The sequence below is a fragment of the Phaethon aethereus genome, assembly GCF_964289735.1.
Source record: "Phaethon aethereus genome assembly, chromosome: 4".
Taxonomy (NCBI): domain Eukaryota; kingdom Metazoa; phylum Chordata; class Aves; order Phaethontiformes; family Phaethontidae; genus Phaethon; species Phaethon aethereus.
The window spans coordinates 28,060,303-28,079,767 of record NC_138578.1 but is presented as its reverse complement, the minus strand read 5'-3'; the positions used below and the strand labels follow the sequence as shown (position 1 = coordinate 28,079,767).

Genomic DNA, 19,465 nt, shown 5'->3' with positions numbered 1-19,465 from the left:
AATCAATTCTTTCTTTTAACAACTGTTTTATCAGACTAATTTATTTCCTTCAAATTGCAAAGTAAAATATGTGCATGCACTTATGAGATCACCTTTCCTAAGTACATTTAGAAATTTGTCTTCATCTGCTGTATCTGGTAACAACAATATTTCACATCAGACATTTTCTCACAGGAAAACAAACTGTCAGTCAGCACAAGCTAAACACAGCTAACACCAAGCTGTCAATCCTTCCACCCAGTCCTCCTCACACCTCCTCTTCAAAGCACCATCCTGCTACGGATACCTGTAGTTTGGCACTGGGCTTGAGTTCAGACAGCTTTTGAGGCTGTCACAGCCCCTGACCACCCAAATCTTCCCGATTTTTCTGAACCTTTAACACCTTCCCTACTCCTCTCCACAACAGTGTTCCAGCTGTTGTCTGTCACCTCAGTGACTATTCTCTTTGCCTCTGCCCGGCCAACTAAGAGGAGATGCAGGCTGACATTTTAGACAGGAGGTTAACATCTTGTCCTGACTACTGGCTTCAATTCCCTGTTTAGGCTTTATTCATTGCAGGCATTTCCAGTTGTGAAGAATCAGAAAGAACAGTAGATGAAGGAAGGGAAAAGGCTCACGTTAAACCAAATCCTTTGAGTAAGGTTAGCTGCTTTAGGAAAAAGTTCACGGCACTGGTAGTCTCTTAGTAATTAATTACAAATATCCAACAAATTGTGAACAGGCAGTAGTATCCAAATGAGATTTTGATTCCAGCTAAATTAAGTTGCAGATAGTCAGATCTCAGGACAGCTGCTTACATTATTTTATTGAATTTGCCAGCAGCAATTTTTTGTTTGTTTTAAACAATGAAGGGAGTGTAAGGATTATCCTACAAACCAAATTTCCATGCTAGTAATACTTACTACTCTATGGGGGTTACAAACAGGACAATTAAAAAAAAAAAAGCCAGGATAACCACTGGGAAAAGCTTAAGTCCAAACAGCATATCACATATATAAGACACTTGTTTCTTCCCTTCAATTATCCTTTTGCTGTGATCTATTTACTCTTTTCCCAGGCAGATATGATAACATCATTTCTAAAAAAAAACTCTTACTCTTTCTTAAAAAAGGCAAAAGCTCTATTTTAAGCACAGTGGCAGAAGGTAGTTAAAAGTCCAGTTACACACTTGTGTTGCGCTCCAACAGTTTAGTCAATATACTCATGGTTTTAGAGGTAGTATACTGACTACAGCACTGAAATTGATAACTGTATTCATATACAGAGATGAATTGCCCATCATTACTTAGAAAAGGTAAGAATTATCAGAAAGATACACACACATTTTCACACACATATGTACATACAAGTCTACACAGGCTAAGATACTGAGCTTACTACTTCAGTTGCTTCGCCTGTTCTGCAAAGAGAAGAAGACTTATTTTAGCATATCCTAACTTCAAGCATGAATCCTTCTTTAGACTAGTCAGCTATAAGAAGCTGTTCATCAGGGAAGACTGCTTAATCAGCAGGCTAGTAATAGGAAAAAGAGTGCTTAAGCTGAAGTCTGAGGTCTACTTGCCTCCCAGAAGTTTCTCTGGCAATACCCTAAATACTTTACTTTCAAAGTACTTATTCTTCTCACCCCATTAATTTTCAAATAGGCCTGGGAATTGCTAAGCCATATGCATTTACTGTTCTTAGTAAGAAGAAATAGGCATTAAGAATTTAATTTTTTTTTTAATATTAAGAATTAAAGCTGCTTAAGCATTCTCAAATTAGAAGTCAAGCTTCAGAAAGATTAAAGCACTCCAGAACATGAGGCTGGCACAATCGTAGCTCCTATCTATCTTTCCATTAGCCTGTAATCTCTTACAGGCTTTTCATCCTGGCTATTAAATGAACATACACTTTTTTTTTTTGAGAACATAAGCAAGTATCTATAGTTCCGCTGAACCCGAACTTAAAGTCCCATCTGATAAACACAGGAGCTATAAAGCAACTTTTTATCCATGGAAAGGATAGCTTTATATGAGTAGAAGCAGGGTTTACCCCCCTTCTGCCTTTGAAGTTGGCAAAACTTATTGCAGCAAATTTAATACAGAAGGAGCTTCATCCGTAAAGTCACTATAATTAAAATCTGGGGTCCAAGTAAAATAATCTATTCAAAGTATCAAAGTGCTTCATAAAGAAACATGCTTCATGGAAGGTATCATTCTATATTTTTGGAACAGCAACCACAAATAGATGCAACTCTAAATCAAGGATCACACTAGTATGTAGCAAAGACATTGCTCTTTGTGCTTCTTTTTACTTTAAATAACCATAATAGAAGGAAGCTAATGTGTTTTTTACAGTGAATTCCACCTAAATATAATACTCAGTGTCATGGTGCCATCATATAAGCTTTGGGATAAATATATTTGCAAAAGTAGCACTATTTTATACCAATTAAAATACAGCAGTCAGGTAAAAACAACTGGTAGAAAAGAGGGAGTATAAACAAGAAGAGCAGGACACTTCAGGACGGATTTGTAGGCAAAGCCACTGCTATCCTGTTTTTATCAAAAAAGCAGTTTTCACAACTGGCAGAGTCATTTTTCAGGAAGTATCCGAGAACACTGGATTTTAGCTGCATAATCTAAAAGGATAGATGATCCTTTTTATGGTCATCTGATCATAATTGATGATAGATGATTTTATAACTGAAACCAATCACCAGTGTGTTTGCACTTACTACTTTCCATGCAAATGTTTTTTCTTTATGTCCTTCATAATTAAGTAGATGAAGGCAGTACTTAATCCACTAGGAACATTATCCTTTGCATGTTTATTTTTTGTGGGGTGTTTTTGTTTGTTTTTAAACAAATAGAATTACTCCCATTGCTCCCTTGAATTCTGATGGGCTGATAATCAAAAAGTATTTAACTCCTGTACCAACTGAGAAAGAATGATGCTTAAATCCACTGTTAGTGGCAGAGGGGCCTATAAAAGCAGGGAAGTATTCTAATGATCATAAATAAATAAAACGTAATACGTGTCTTGACAAACTCCCTAATCCCAGGCTCCTCTCTCCCCTGCCACCATTTATTATGACCATTATTAGCAAATGGTCATACAAAAAGGCTTCGATGTTTTTTTGATGTTCAATCAGGACTACTTATAAAGGAGGAGCAGCTAAACTTCCAGATTTTAGGAACTGTTTTCTAAGGTTTTTCAAACACTTGAGAGCTGCTGTTCTCTTCACAACCTCTCTAGCAAACTCATTCTTACACTTCAGATTCAGTCCTCCCTTGCCATCATATCCTGCTTCTCATATTTTCAAGTCAAGATATCGGTCCTCCCTATCTCCCTCTACTTCCTAATTTGTAAGTTTGCTCCTATTCCACCCCCTCCACCACTCTGACTCCCCCAGAGAGCTCCCTGCTCCAGAGCTCACACCTTAAGGAGTGTGCAAACAGCAACTTGCAGCCAACTGTCATTCATAAACATCCTCCAAATGTCTTCATACACCATTGTAGACAGTGTACAAAAACGTAAGTGAGCTCTGCTTGCTGAAGTAGCTCGTTATTAAGGAAACACCCCTCTCACCCTGGAGTAACATAATTGAGTGAATAAGCTGAGTCAGCAGAGCAGAAAAACAAGATACGACCTGCATGCAGCTAGCAGACATGCTGCCAGGTCTCATTAGTTATTGCCTCTGATATGATAAAACAGGTAAACACTTCTCACCACTGCAGGGAACAGTTTTAAAACACAAAGCTGAGCCATAATCCAGTCATGCCTGAAAGTACTCACAAGATGCCTTAACATGAAATAAAAGTAGAAGTAAAAGCAGCAGCAAGAATGATCTTGCAAGCCTTCCCCACTTTCCATCAATGCCTCTTTCTTCCTCTTGATAGATGGTCTCTACAAGAAATAGTATTACTTTGCTTTGAGAAAAAATATTACAGAATCTTAAGAATACGAACTGTCAGAGATTCGCTCGCCCTCTTTAAAAACAAAACCAACAGGAATTTAATATCACATCTCCATGCAAACTGCACCTGGAGAGGAATTTCCTTTCTCTCACAATGTGATCATATACGTCACTTGATGTCAGAAACCTTGTATTTAGACAATCCATCTTTTTTCAGAATGCAACTGTAGTTGCTATTTATCCATGATTCCTGTTTTCTGAACTGGGATTAACAATGGCAGCATAGCTCTGGGGTATTTGCAGTTACCTACCACTGTGAAGCTGGCCAAAGAGCGAAACATACTGTCACGGCTCTACCCTTAACTGGTGACTATTAAGAGGACTGCTGAATTTGAGTAATTGTCAAAAAGTTTGAAAATATGGTTAGCCAGACAGTTACCCTGTAAGCGCTTTTCACATCAGTCTCCTTGTATTTCTGTACCACTCTACTCATTTTAGAAACCCAGGCCCAACCTTCTGTGAGAAATAAGTAAGTCATCATTTAAGCATCAACAGAAACATTTATGCCCATCAACCTAAAATCTGTTCATTCATGTTTGCAGGAAGGGCTCTGTGACTAACTTTTGCTGCAGGTTCAACTTTGCAATCAGTATGCACTCTTTCTTCTAGTTACGCTCTCACGTATATTTGAAAATCAGATACTCCATTGGTAACAATGGCAGATGAGAAAATTCTGGGTTTCCGTCATTTTTCATTTCAATATTCCAATAATTTACTTTGGCAAGGACTGACCTCAGACTACGTTACCAGTGCTACCATATGTATTTCAGACAGTGCCTTCTAGCAGGATACGCTCCACAGGGGCTAAGAACGAGCACAGAAGGGGAAAACAGAGTCAGCTCAAATCCAAACTATTTAACAGCTGTAGCAAACTTGAATGCACTGTTCTCTTGTGTTTACTACTTTATTATGGGCCCAATCCTTTATCTTATAAACAGCTCATTTGTCAATAACTTCCACACCTTAAAGGGTGGTGATTGTAGCTGCTATAGTCCTTACTCTACTGTACAGTGGCTTCTGCTTATGATTTTTTTTGAAGTAAATTTCTTTTCCCAAGTAGTATGGCAAAACTGAAAAAAGATAAATTAAATTCCTAATATTTAATTGATCAAAGGCTATCAAACTCAGAATCTGATTTTAAAACAATTTCCAAATTAAAAAAAACCCACAAAACAAAACGTTCCCACAAGATGCAGAGAGAACTAGATAGAATTTTTTAAAATTAATTTTACAGGTATAATTACCTCCTCCCCCAGCACATTTGTTAATCAGTCATGGAATCCCAATTGCAGGAGGTCAAAAAGGTCAAATACACCCAAGCTTTCAACTTCAAAGTGGGTATAATCGCAAAGGCTTGTGAGGAAGGGCTAGATGGACAATCAGTGAATCCAGAACCTGAGCCTAAGGCTGTAGCAGATCGTGCTCTGGCTGCTCCAACTGCCGCATTTACTACATTCACAACATACAAACACGTCCCAGGGAGACTCTGAAACCAAGTCTGTACAAAATATGTTTACAAACCTTAAATATGATCTAAGTGAGCATCTAACAAACTATTAAAGTCTCATCTAAATAATATTTAGATTATTATAAACATATTCCTTTAATTCTGCCTCAACTAAGAAGAAACACAGCACATTTGTTCCAATGAGTTTACATTCAATTAAAATAATTGCTATTTATAGTACAACTTAAAAAACAACCACAACATTCATTAGAGATTCTTAAATTAACATTTAACATTGGTTATTTCCTAAGCCTATATATCCCGTTTTATCTACTCTGGTAGTAGATTTAATGCCTTAACTTCTATAAGAAAGAGTCCTAAAACATAATAAAAATACCTTCATATTTTTAAAACCAAGCAGAATAAAGAACGTGCTAAAAAAGGCTTCCTTCAGCTAATTTAATCTGCAGAACTAAAGCACGGGAAGCAGAGGTTTCCTTACACTCTCCACTTTTTGGTTGCTGGCTTCCTGACTTATAAGTATCAAAAAAAAACTTTGAAAAGCTAACAAATACACTGAGAAAGTTTTGAAGCTTTCAACAGTTCCTAAAAATATTTGCCAGAATGTGATGAGCTTATGAAATGCCTACTTAAACAGTGAATTGTTTGTTCACTCACAGGAGAGTGACATATTTTAACCAACTCATCTCAAAAATTACAAATAAACCCAACTTCTCACCAAAGCTGTTGGCAGCTACAATCAGAAAAACAGAAGCATCAAAGGCACATGCCAAATAAATTAGGAACATTAACTCAGATCTTGATCAGTTAATGCTTTACACAACATGAACTAAAGAAAAATTTGAGGAACAGCATTCTGTTGAGTAGTAGAACAATGAAAGAAGAAAACAAAACCAAGCTCCCTACAAAAACAGAACACAAAACAAACCTGAAATGGGTCAAGGCAGTCAGAAGACCCTTGAGGCAGAATATATATATATATAACAACCATTACGAACAGCACTGACATTGCACCATTGCACTTGGACATTTCCTAGCTTGTACGCTGAAACAGAAATGTTGGTATACACTACTCATCATGCTTCTTTTAGAAGAATAGACGGACTTTACACACCAGTTATTCAAGGACTTAATATAAACCTAGCCAATGCATTTTATATTGTCAAGTATATCCTAGGTGCACACAGGAAATGAGAAGCAACTGAGCGCTGGAGTATTTGTTCCAAATAGGCCTGAATTCCCATCTGTAGCAAGTCTGTCACACAAACTATCCTTGATTATCTGCAAAGAAAAGTTACCCTCAGGAAACTTTGCTCCTACTATTTTTAATAAAAACAAACATTTTTCATGTTTCTGCTGTTTTATCAAGCCATTAAGTCATCTTCCCACTTAGGTATTTCTCCTACTTCATCAAAAATGAAAAGCTGAACAGGACCGGTGGCATTTACATCAGTGCAAGGATCAATAATCATCTGGTTGACTTTTCTCCAGTTGAATTCTTTCATTCCCCAACATTCACCAGGAACTCCCACCCTTGAAAAGAGGATGGGCGGTAGAAGACCAAGATGAAGGCGTAACTGTATCAGCCTCAGGATTTCTGGGAGTCCACCTGTCACACCTGAGCAGACATTAATAAAGATAAAGAAACTGCACATTCTTTTGCTTTTATATAGAAGTATACAGGTAGCTGGAGAGAGCGTACATCTACCATAATAAAACAGATACAGGCATAGCAGAAAATTGTTACATGACAAGTGTTATTTGTGTCTGTGACTCCTGCGCATTCAAGAAAAACACTTTGGGAGTTTCCAGGGGATGAAGGTAAGTTTCAGGAAGAGTAAGGAAAAAAACCCCAAATCATCAGTATACTGGTCAAGAAAAAATTACAGACACAAATTTTAGTAGACTGCTACTAAAATTCAGTAGTAAATTTAAAGTTTTTTTTTTCCATTCCTATTTTTGACAGTTTATCTCTCTCAAAATAAACTTGCAATACCACTTAAGATGTACGTTCATTCTCTCTGAAACTATTTCCTCCTTGAGATTTTATCTCAGTAGAAATATGCTTACTGGCTGAAAGAGTAAAATATTAAGCAACACACAAGTTCAGGAGGTAAGAGAGCACCCAAGCCTGTTTATGAAGTTGCAAATAGATGCCACTAAAATGAAAACTAAGCAATGTTAGTGATAAAGAAAGTCAACAGTTTTGTTTTACTGGCTGCTGATTTAGGGAGAAAAGTGCTCACCCAGGGGCAAATACTTCTCATATAATTTTATACAATAACAAAATATTTGAGTAGCCAATGAAAAGCACTTAAGAAACAAACTGAAACAGCTTAGAAGGAAAATACAAATACAGGAGTAGGAGACAGCTGGTGTTTAGAATGAAATACACTAAACAATGCTTCAAGAAGTCATAAACTACCTTCAGAAGGAAACCCAGAGCTTTGTTTACAACGGAATAGCTTCCTACCCTACATACCCCCTCAAACACAGAGGTGACCCACAAATATAAAACTGGAGATACAAATGTAGTGCAAAGTGCTTGTCCAAATAATGACCAACTAAATAGGTGGGGAAACAGAAAAGTAATTTTTTTAAGAGCTAGACTGACCCACAAGGACACAATTATGTTTTAGAAAATCCATTAAAGACTACTGTGTGTACTAAAGATTAAACTCAGATTCCACTGCTTTCAAGTAGAAAAAAGTTTCTCCATGGCAGCAAACACCAGTAGCGGACATGTCTGAAGAAAGAGATAGATAGTTCCAGGATGAAGGTTAAAAAAACCCCAACAACCAAACCCAAACACCTTTGGGTATAAACAGTGTATCTCACCAATAATTTCAAATTTTTTCTTAGCAATGTTGCTCAAACCCCTGAGAAGTGTCATTTTATAAAGGCAAATACCCAGAAGTGCAGAACTGGTCACAAGTGAGAGGTAACACATTAGTGGCTCACGTTACACAGGATTTTCAAAGTCTGACCTATGGCTCCTGACAGAACCATAACATACTTGGCTTATATACATCTGTCTCAAAATCTGACACACAAAAATACAGCAAATAAGAGTAAACACATTTGTGCACTATAACTTAACATATGAATCCGCTTCCTTGTCCTTCAAGTGCCCGTGAGATTAGTTTCCTCTTTGCTACAGAAAAAGCCAGAATATATTCACGTATTTCTGTATAAATCACTGTATAAATCTGTATAAAGCACTGCTCCATATGATGAGCTAAAAAACCTTGCAGTAGTACCCAAAAGATCCAACACATTCGATCTTCAAAAGAAGTTAAACCATCAGTTACGCTGCAGTAAATGAACGTGCTTTGCTGTTAAGTAGAAAGAAGTAGAAATTAAAGAGAAGGCAATAGAAAGTATGGTATTTATTTTTTTTCTCTATAACATACCAAAAACATTAGCTGAATTTCTTGGAAATTGTGGAATGGATGAGCCTAGTTACTGGCATTATGAAAAACCACAATTTCTGGTATGAAAATAAAATTACTATCAGTAAAAAAACACCAAAAAAACTTCTCAGGAAATGGAAGAACACTGAAACTTTGCTTGACCCAAAATAATGGATTTTTATCTCTGCTACAAATATAAATCTTTTCCTATTTACCAGTTCAATAGACCACTGCTGCTTTCTCCCGTCTCCCTCCTTGCCATTTCCAAGTCTCTTCACTCTTGCTTGGACACAGAAAGGTACAAACATACCCTTAGGACTGAGGAGACTTGTCTTTTTACTCTCTTGTCATCATAACACTAAGAAAAGCTAGCACATACATTTTCACCACTAGCACTGTCAGGCATCAGACCAGGCTGCCAAGAGAGACTGCATTATCTCTTTCCTTGGAAGTTTTCATGACCTGATGGAACAAAGCCCTGGGCAACCCCATCTGAATTCATTGTTGCGTCTGTTTTCTGCAGGTATTTGTAAAAGATGACTTCCTAAGGTCCCATCTGAATTATTCTATGAATGTGCAGCTCTTAGCTCCTTCAGAAAATCTCTCTACATCTCTCTAGAATAGCACACCAGCAGTTGTGTTGGCTACAATTCCTGTATGACAACCACCAGTACTCTCCTGTCATTTTATTTTTCTTCTCAATTGCCTTTCTACATCCACCTATTATTTCTTAAATCCTGTAAGCTATTTGGAGCTTCCTTTTGTTCTGCATTTGCATGTCTAGCACTTGGAATCCTGGATCTGTGGCTACGGCTTCCAGAAAATACAGCAACAGAACTAAAATAAAAAAAACAATGAAAAACAAGAAAATGACTGAATATCAGGCTCAGGTTTAAGGACTACTTAAAAAGTAAGAGACATTTCACAGAATCACAGAATCATTAAGGTTGGAAAAGACCTTTAAGATCATCAAGTCCAACCACCAACCAACACCACCAAGCCCACTAAACCATGTCCCAAAGTGCCACGTCTATACATTTTTTGAACACTTCCAGTGATGGTGACTCCACCACCTCCCTGGGCAGCCTGTTCCAATGCCTGACCACTCTCTCAGTAAAGAAACTTTTCCTAATATCCAATCTAAACCTCCCCTGGCGCAACTTGAGGCCATTTCCTCTCGTTCTGTTGCTAGTTACTTGGGAGAAGAGACCAACACCCTCGTCGCCACAACCCCCTTTCAGGTAGTTGTAAAGAGCGAAAAGGTCTCCCCTCAGCCTCCTCTTCCTCAGACTAATATATTGTGTGTGTATACACACACACACGCAAAAATATATATTGAGTATATATTGTCACTCACTGGAGTGTCACTCACTTGAGTGACAATACACTTAGTTTCTTACTAGTTAGAAAAAACAGATGGAAAAACTAAAACCTAATGCAATTGACCAAATAGATATGTCAGGCCTATATATTCTTCCCCTATTATTCTAAATGTACTCATGACTGAATACCGATTGTAGGAGAACATGGAAGGTAAAAAAACCAAAACTGTTTGATTTTTAAGAGACTGACTAGATTTATACTGCTGAGAAGAAGGAAAGGAATCTTTTCAAATCACCATTCTTCAGGTGGTGTATTTGACAAGATAAACAACCAACAGATTTTACTGGAGAGAGGGAAGATATTTTTGCTAAACTGAGTATCTATTTAATGCAGATAGACTCTTAGCCACTAGTTATTCTTTGCCAAAACGAACACAGGCATAACTCTCATACTGCCTCTCAAAATAACTTGAGACATACCTTTAACCTGACATGCCAAGATGGAAAAAGCAGCCAGAGCTGTCTGCATCACTTCCCAGTTACCTATTTCTCACTGGCAAACTGTTCTTTTTACTATTTTTCTCTTAAAATAAAGCCTGTTTGTAGTTCTGCAGGTGAGTCTTGGACATTGGTCTGTTGTGCTAACAAACACCACAGAACCAAAAGAGCAGGATTTGGGAGAGGCAGAAATATGGCACAAGAAGAAATAATGTTATTGGCACGTACATCAAAGAAGCTGAAGTTCAAAGCAGTGAAGTTAAAAAAACAAAACCCAACAACCTTTCAGTTAATTCTCATTCACTGCATTGGATTGTTCATCAGAATTAATAACATGGCATAGGTTCTAACACTGTGCACCAGCTGGCAGGCAAACCAGAACATCTGATGAATGCATCAAATCCCTGTGCTTGGAAGTGACAACTTAAATGCCAGTATCTGAGGTTTGGCAGGTATTTTTTTCCTGCCTAAATTTTAAAATTTAGAACAGGAGAAAATTTAGAACAGAATAAAAAAAAACACCCAGGGCAGGAGAAACATGCAATATGACCAATTCTCCCCCCTCCAGTTCCCTGGTCACTTACCAGGTCACTTCGAGGTGCTTCCTGATAGTCTGCTGAAAAGCAGGACATTGAACTTCTTGTGCTGTTGCTCTCACTGGCTTGCCGGGGAGGCTGTGCATACTGCCTGTATGTAGCACTCTTTGGGGTCCAGCGGAACAGATTGATTGACTCACGAACACAACGCTCAATATCAATCTCTGATCAGGGATTTAAACAAAAGACAAGAAATGCAAGCGTGAAAAAAATCAGCAATGCCAATTAACCTAGCTATGACATTGCTAAATATACATCTATCCATCTATACCTCTGTCTCCCCACCCCGCCTTAAAGGGCACGTAGTTTTCAAATGCATTTTCCCATTCAAAAAAACCCCAAACACTTAGAAATTTTTTATTAAAAACTAGCAAAGACATTTTAAGTATTAATTTTATCCCTAGTTATGTATGGAAATCTGTTTATATGTATGGACATCTGTTTAAGAGAAGTGTAACAGAACTTTAACCAATGCAAAGACAGGAATATAATCAAAGCATAGTCATTGTAAGGCATCTTCAGTAAATGTCTTTGGAAGTCAGACTATTGACTCTCAAATGTAAGTACATGCAGAACATCAAAAGTACATTTCATGCAGTGTATGAACATCAGGATTTTTGGCTTAACTGAGTGTCTTATTTGTCAGTTAAATACTGCTATGAGCCAGACTGAAGGCTTTCAGTTGTGTGTCCTGCCATTTTGACAAAACTACATGGTATCTGTTTGTTGGAAAACAGGAGTTCCCAACACTAATTTGTGCTTGATGGCAAACACAGTAGATTTGTTTCAGATTTTTTTTTTTTTTTTAAATTCAGTCCAAATCCCAACCAGACATTCACAGTGAAACACTCTGGCTGAAGGAGTAAAGTGCCATGTGTGATAAAATATTATTCGCCTTGGGAGGAAAGCAGGCACCCACCAAATGGGAAGCATCCTAAAATAAGCTGTGGTCAAATAAAAATTACCGAAGCATAATTAAAAGCATATGCAAAAGAAAAAAAATAAAGTAAACCTATTACAAATATAATTTTTGCAACAGTAAGCATCCTGCATATATCTCTTCTAACAAGATAAAAAACATTTACTTTACTATCGCTATAAAAAGACTGGGTAGTTTTGCATCTCCTGTCTTCAGTCTCGTGAAGAAAATATTATCCTAGCTTGCATTTTATGACAAACCTAGTGTAGTACGTCAGACAAACACTGGGTATATTAGCACTTCTTTCTGTCCCAAGCATCTTGGATGATTCATTACAGCATTCACAATTCAGAAGATTGAAGCATCAGCTTCTATGAAGAAAACAGAGGCACTGTAGCCAAGCATTATCTGTATATCTCAAACAGATTTGATGCATTGCCATGAATCAGGGAGTTACTCCAGAAACCTCAGTCATCAGCAAGATGGTGAGCAAAAGAATCTGAAATTGAAGCTTTGGGCAGAATATTCCAGTTGGATGAGATTATTTACTTTGTTTAAAATCTGAATTCATGATGTGATCTATTAATCTCCCATTCAAAAAGCTGTCCATATTCAGGGAGGATACAACCTGCAGCATATGCTTTAATTCCATTGAAGACAACATGCTTATATGCTATCTTCCTTGTAAAATTCTGAAAAAATGTGGGACTAAAGCTGTGGTTTACCTAATTTTAATTCTAGCTCTAAAACCTGTTTGTGGATGTTAAAGTAAATCACCATTTTCTATAACCATATCAGGTTCCCTAGCTGCTTGGAATAATACTTGCCAGAGATAAGTGGACAATGTGGTGTCTCAACAGTAACTAAAAATTTTTCATTCTGTGATGAAAATATATTAGATTTTTCATTTTGAATATATTGTAATGGAAGGCTGTTATTTAGTATCATTCCCAAGGAAAATCCATGCAACTGGAGAATTTTACACAATTTCTAAATCCAGGTAAAGACAGCAGATGCCTTTCACTGGTTATTAAAGCTCAGAATACATTCTGCAGTATGGTCATTACAGTCACACTTTCTCTACATCTCTGAATACACATTTTATTTGTAAATTTCAGTTCAAGACTGTAGTACATTTATGGTTTTTGGTTTGGGGTTTTTTTTTTCCCCCTGTAAAGAGACTGCCATAACTGTGAGTTATAGTTCTGTCTCCTGAGATTCTTAGCTAAAGGAAACGTTAGCAGTACTTTTGTAATAAGTGAGATGAAAGCAGAATTTAGCCAGTAAAAAAAAAAAAAAAAAAAAAAAAAATCTCAACAACAATAATGAATAGCATGAGAAACATTCAGTTGTGAGAGGGCATACAAGTATCTGAAATGGAAAACAGAGAACTGGGGGATGGAATAGGAATGCTACATGCCGCAGAAAGCTATGAAAAAGCTGAAAGCAAGGATTGAGATTGACAGAGTTAAGCATTGAGACAGACTATAAAAATATTTTTTCCTAGAAACACGCTCTGTAATTCCAAAAGGAGTCCAATTAGACAATTGGAAGATGCAGCAATGGGTTTCCCTAAAAACGATAACCAGTTCTCACACATCAGGGTGTAAGTAAAAAATTTAGTAGTCTGTTGTTCTGTGATTCTTGGCTGTTTGGTTTCTCATTTCTTCTAAGCAGCACTTCAGGACAGTGGCCACGGCTGAAAATGAAATTCTGTGGAATAAGAGGGAATTTTAAATGGTGTGGGAGGGAAGCCATCAAAAGCCTAACACAGTCTGCTGATTAATTGATCTGCTTCTAAGTAATGCAAAATAAATATATAACAAGGAGATTGTGGCTTCCACTACTACTAATAAAAAAATGTATGCATATAGGCATATGTATGCATATATATGGGAATGGTCAACATTTATCACCCACACGGGAGACAAGACTATTAGTAGTGAAAGAATTTACTGTCATTCTTTTTTAAAAAATAATTAGTTTCAGGATGCTGGAGTTTAAGATGACATTAAATTGGTGTAAATATTTACATAACATTTATTAGTCACATTGCATGAACAAGCTTCACACTTGAGTAACCTTCAAGCCTGTCTTCATCCTTTGTTTGAAATTTCAGTTTAAGAAAAATCACTTCCCATTGGTAACCAAAATGCAATGCAATCTTTTGCAGCCTTCTGGATAAGATCTTTTCTCCTTTTTGTTTTGGCTAATAAGTAAGGGTCTGCTGTGCTACTTCAATTCCAATTTCTTCCCATGCCCTTTCAAATATATGACAAATGAGTCAGTCTCCAATTAAATGTCCAACTTTTGTTATCGCACCAAGACTTTGCATGCAAATCCTGCTTGTTAATCCTGCTTTGTACTCTTCCTGCTCCCAAGTAACTGTGTAACAAGCCAGAAAACTTTAAAGCTTACACATTATTAAAAACATACTGTTGGTATTTCAGAAGTGTAAATATATCAAGTCAGCGCCTAGATTCTTGAGCAGGACTATGAACAAACAGAGTACCTCACCAGGATGCCAGACTACTTGTCATGTGCAAACAACAGAAGAATATCCTTCTGAGAGCAGGCTTTGCATACACCTCAAGGCATCAGCAAGAAGCAAACAGAAACATTTAGAAAGGACAGGGAGGGCCTGCTCCCTCATGGAGATGTACATATAACATCTCTGTGCTCTCCAAGGTTCGAACACTGGGGTATTTTGTAGTTTAAAAGCCACATACCTTCTGTTTTTATTCATGCTAATTATTTTGCTGAAAATCTGTAATGAAAATGTGCTGACATAACATGGTGTCATGAACTGTGAAGTGTGCACTGAAAAAATTTAAGCCTAGGTTTAAACATAATATTAATACTATAAAAATACGTTCTCATTTCAAAATTCAGTACATCTTCAAGCAGTTTGGTTTTCAAAAACTGCAGAGCACCTGCATTTCAGAAAGCCAACGCTGGCACTCAAGTGCCTAGGAATGAAAAATCACAAGTTTCATTTTAAAACACCGGTTTTAGGAGTTCTGGCTCCGCTGAGCTCAAGTACTTCACAGTCAAGCAGCAATCAAGCCTTCCAGGAAACAATTCTATGGCACCAACTAATTACTCCATGACTTGGCATCAAAAGACTTTTCCTGAGGTTTCTAAATATGCAAATAATATGGGAATCGAAAAAGGTGGGGTGGGGAAGTAAACAAAAGTGATCTAACAGTAATATCTTGGTTTTGCCATGGCCCCATCCTATTATTAAGCTTATTGAAATGTTTTGCTCCTTTTCTGAACTAAGCTTCCTGGTTGCTCTAAGATGTTACTCATTTTGCTCTGTTCATGATTATCACTCCCTCCCAAGCTGCTGCCTCCCCCTCAACTGAGAAGGATGACTCAGCCTGACATAGCTCCTTTTAAGCTACATATATTTAGTGTTTATTATTATAGATACAGAAAAGAAGTAGACCACACTTGAAACAGATATTAAAAAGAAAGCAGCCATTTAAAGGCCATACACCTGTGACAAAAGCACATAGAATTTTTTATTTTTACAGCAAAACCAAGAAAAAAGTAACACGAATGGTCCTTTCTTAATGAAAATGTACACAGACCAAGTCTTTGTATGCTGTTAATCAATTCCAGAGACCTTTCCTTGGGTAACAGGACACCAGTTAAGAAATTTGGCCAAAATAAACTGCTTCTGCATTTTGGAAACAGCCCAGAATTATGGGCTTGGTTTGACCTCTCCATCACAAATACTTTATTACTATGCTTCCAGGCAACATCAGCTTTCACCACACAGCCACATAAACAGGCCAGAAAACCTCAGTGCTAATAAAGCAGGGAAGCTGAATAGGTCAATCAGTTCAATCTCATGATTCCTGCTCTCAGAAAAATAGAGGTGAAAGGCCATAAACATTTTCTTTTCTGATGACCTACAAAAAGATGCACTAAGCCTAGATATTTTAAAAGGACAAATCTAGGAGAAGAAGTGACATTTCTATCCAACATCTCTGTATCTATTACTGCTAGAAGGTTACTGTAAACTAAAAGGTCAATGCAAAATTGTTTTTTTTTAATATAATTTTTTTCATACATTACAGCATAGTGGTGTTACTTCATTGTTTTATGGATAGTAATTACTTACTATCTTATTACTTACAGACATCAGCATGCCTTTCAGTGCATCTTGGGGCAAAATTTCAAAGGCAACATAAAAATCAGTCATTAATTTAAAAACTCTTCAGCTAATATGATAGAAGTCTTTGTTCTTCTCTCTACATGGATGCAAAGTGTGCATCTTTCAAGAGCTGCCAGGAGGAAAAGCGTTGTCAGTCAAGGAGCCATCGGATTTTTTATGTAATACAGCAGGTGTACAGAAGTTGCGCTCAGCTAGAAAAATGACTGGATGCAGAAGCAAAGGAACAAACTATAGTACTATGTGTTCAGACAGATTGCATGTCGCACAGCTATAATAAGGATCAATAATTTCAATGCAGCATCAACAGGCTACCTTGCCTGAGAGCACATCACAATTACTTTCAGTATCTTGGAATAAAAAATTCTCTAGACTGTTTTCCACAGTCAGTATTGTTTACTATCTCTGGACGATATTGCTGTTTTCAGTGTACATGCAACAGTTACCTTGCTGTTGGAAAGACAACAATTTGAACTATTCTTGAGCCTTAATGCCCACAGGCAGCAGTTAGTATATTAAAATGAAATGGTCCAGACCCTTGCTTGGTGAAAGCACATCAGCCGTCTGCATCAGGATTCAGAAACACTGGGAAAAGAAGGACTGCTGGTTTTATGTAATGAAATCACATGCAATATCCAAAGAGTAGAAAAAGAACTTGTTGGTCACTTGCCTTCATCCATAAAGGAGATGTTTGAGGACTAAGAAATTAAGAATGCATCAAGATAAAGAGTTCTGTAGCAGAGGGTGTTACGAAGATAATAATTCAAGTAGAAATGACATATCTATGTGAGATACTGACACTTCTGCTGAGACCAACAGTAGGTATGTTTGCAGCCTTGTGTATAAACAAGTGAAGCTGAGAGAACAGTTATGGAAAGCAGAACTATAATAGTACCTGTAGTTATATAGCCATCTGGACCAGTTCACACAACACAAAGTAGTGAGCAATAGAGAGAAGCAGCAGTAAACACTTGAGTTATTCCTGAGACATTCGACTGCATAAAGGACAAGCATGAATCATTTTCTTACCCACGATTGTAAAAATTGCTCTGACTCAGCAGTTTAGTGAAAAGGTTTAATAAAGACTGCCTTCCAATATGGAAACTTGATGATGTCCTGCACTGATAAAGATGAGCAGGGAAGACACACAATGATGAATGACTGTATGAAGAGTAAAGGTTTACTCTAAGTGAACCGCCAAATGCCACGTGGTATGTCTTTACTGAGAAAGAAGACCAAAATAGATTACATAAAGACTGTAATGTCAGCTAAGCTCCGACAGGAAAATGTGTTTTAAACAGCTTTATGAGGTGCTCCAGGGCTGTTTAACAGAAGACATTTCTACCAACTAACAAAATATTTAAGACATCTGGACTGGCCCTAACATCAGATTAGGATACTGGCCAATGACAGAAGGACAAGAATTCACACTATATAATGGAAATAAATGGAGGCTACTATGCAAAAACTGAGATACACAAGAATAAGAAGAAATAAAGCAGATCAGCAGAAGAACGAACATTATTTCATAGCTAGATGATAAGCATCTACAGAAGATGCACAAAAAGACAGGTTTACAAAACCGCAGGGATCAGGTTATAAGAGAAACTTGTTATAAATACATGGAGATGAGGAACTTGTGCCACCAACGCAATGCCCAACAACATTAAATTTTTGGAGAAACTATTTTTTTTTGTCTTTTCTACATTGTATGGTTTGTTAAAATCTTCTAAAACTGACTCAAGAGACTTTTACCAAATCTCAAATACTAGTGAAACTTACCTCCTTCATCCTAAATCTGTGTTTCACAGAAGTAATATGCAAATACTAAAGCTCAGCAGGCATTAGTAAAGACCATGCTGTTTAAGTTTCTAGCTGGATCGTAACTATGAGCCACTTCAGCTGTTTCCCAGATATAACAGGCATAAATTTGTAAAAAATTCTACAATCAGAAACTCTGACCAGACCAAATGCTTATAAAACTTGTCGATCTCTAAAGAGCCATAAATAGAAGACCTTTGTATTAGCACAGCTCTCCTGTTGTTAGCCTTCAGGATATTTTTAAGGAAATAATATTAAGTAACTTAGAATTTATGTTTTTGAAATAAGATGAAAATTCAAGTAAACCTTGAAAAGGAGTACCTTTTGCCACGAGAAAAGGATCAAAGTCTCTAATTTGACCCTTTCATTCTTAGACCAATAACGGAAAAACTTTGGGTGAAACATTAATATAGACAAGATATCTAGATCTGCCTAAAGAGTATCCTGAACCATGTAAGACCCACAAACTACCACAGAGCAAGCAACATATTATTCAGGACTGAAATATTATTAATTTCCCACAAATATAGCAACTGTAACAGGAAGGATAATAACCATCCTGCATGTGTACCCATGCTTAAGATTGCTTTCATTTCTAAAAAAAAATACTCTTGCCATTTGGCACTACAATAAATAACTTACTGAGATGCAAAACTTTCAGTGTTTACCATTTGTCAAGTCTATGTTAGTGTTTCACAGTGCAAAACTAGTAGCTTCAAGTATTTAACATCAGGCAAACCCTGTCAATACACATTTCTAAATGATCTGAAGTTTGCTGCACAATTAGCCTACTCAGAAGTCAAGGAGAACAGTTCCCCTATCTGTGAAAAAGCTTTAACACCCCCATTTGAATTTATACATCAAAATATTTACAAATCACATTCCTAAATATCATATTTTTATAACCAAAAAAACCCCAAAAGACAATCTTTAAGACATTTTTAAGTCTTGTAATTTCAGGATTACATTCCCAGCAGACAAATTTGTGGTTTACACTCTATCAGCTTACATGATTACTGAATTTGTTTCCTTGGCAATATGCTATGCTGGTGAGGGGGGAAAAAAAAATAAAGAAAAAAGTGTTTTGTTTTGGGTTTTGGGGTTTTTTTTAAGCATAAGGATTGAAGAACCACCAAGAGATTGCCTAGCTCCTTGCTTTACTCTGAAGCCAAATGATATGTGACTAGCCTATCCCCTACAGATGCTTGTCTAGACTTTTTAAATTTTTGCAGTGACAGAGGTTGCACCTGACACACCCCAATCGGTACTTAGCCCATTTATCACCAT

The 19,465-nt window shown here is 37.0% G+C and overlaps 1 protein-coding gene across 3 annotated transcripts in view; it reads right to left on the bottom strand.

Moving 5' to 3' along the window:
* Window positions 1-19,465, bottom strand: part of TBCK (TBC1 domain containing kinase) — a gene marked incomplete at both ends in the record, with an annotated part of 110,687 nt that overhangs the window by 20,700 nt on the left and 70,522 nt on the right. For all 3 annotated transcript variants that reach the window (XM_081999268.1, XM_081999269.1, XM_081999270.1), the window contains one exon: window positions 11,244-11,419. In XM_081999268.1, the coding sequence (XP_081855394.1) occupies window positions 11,244-11,419 (176 nt within the window). The remainder of the gene's footprint in view (window positions 1-11,243; window positions 11,420-19,465) is intronic.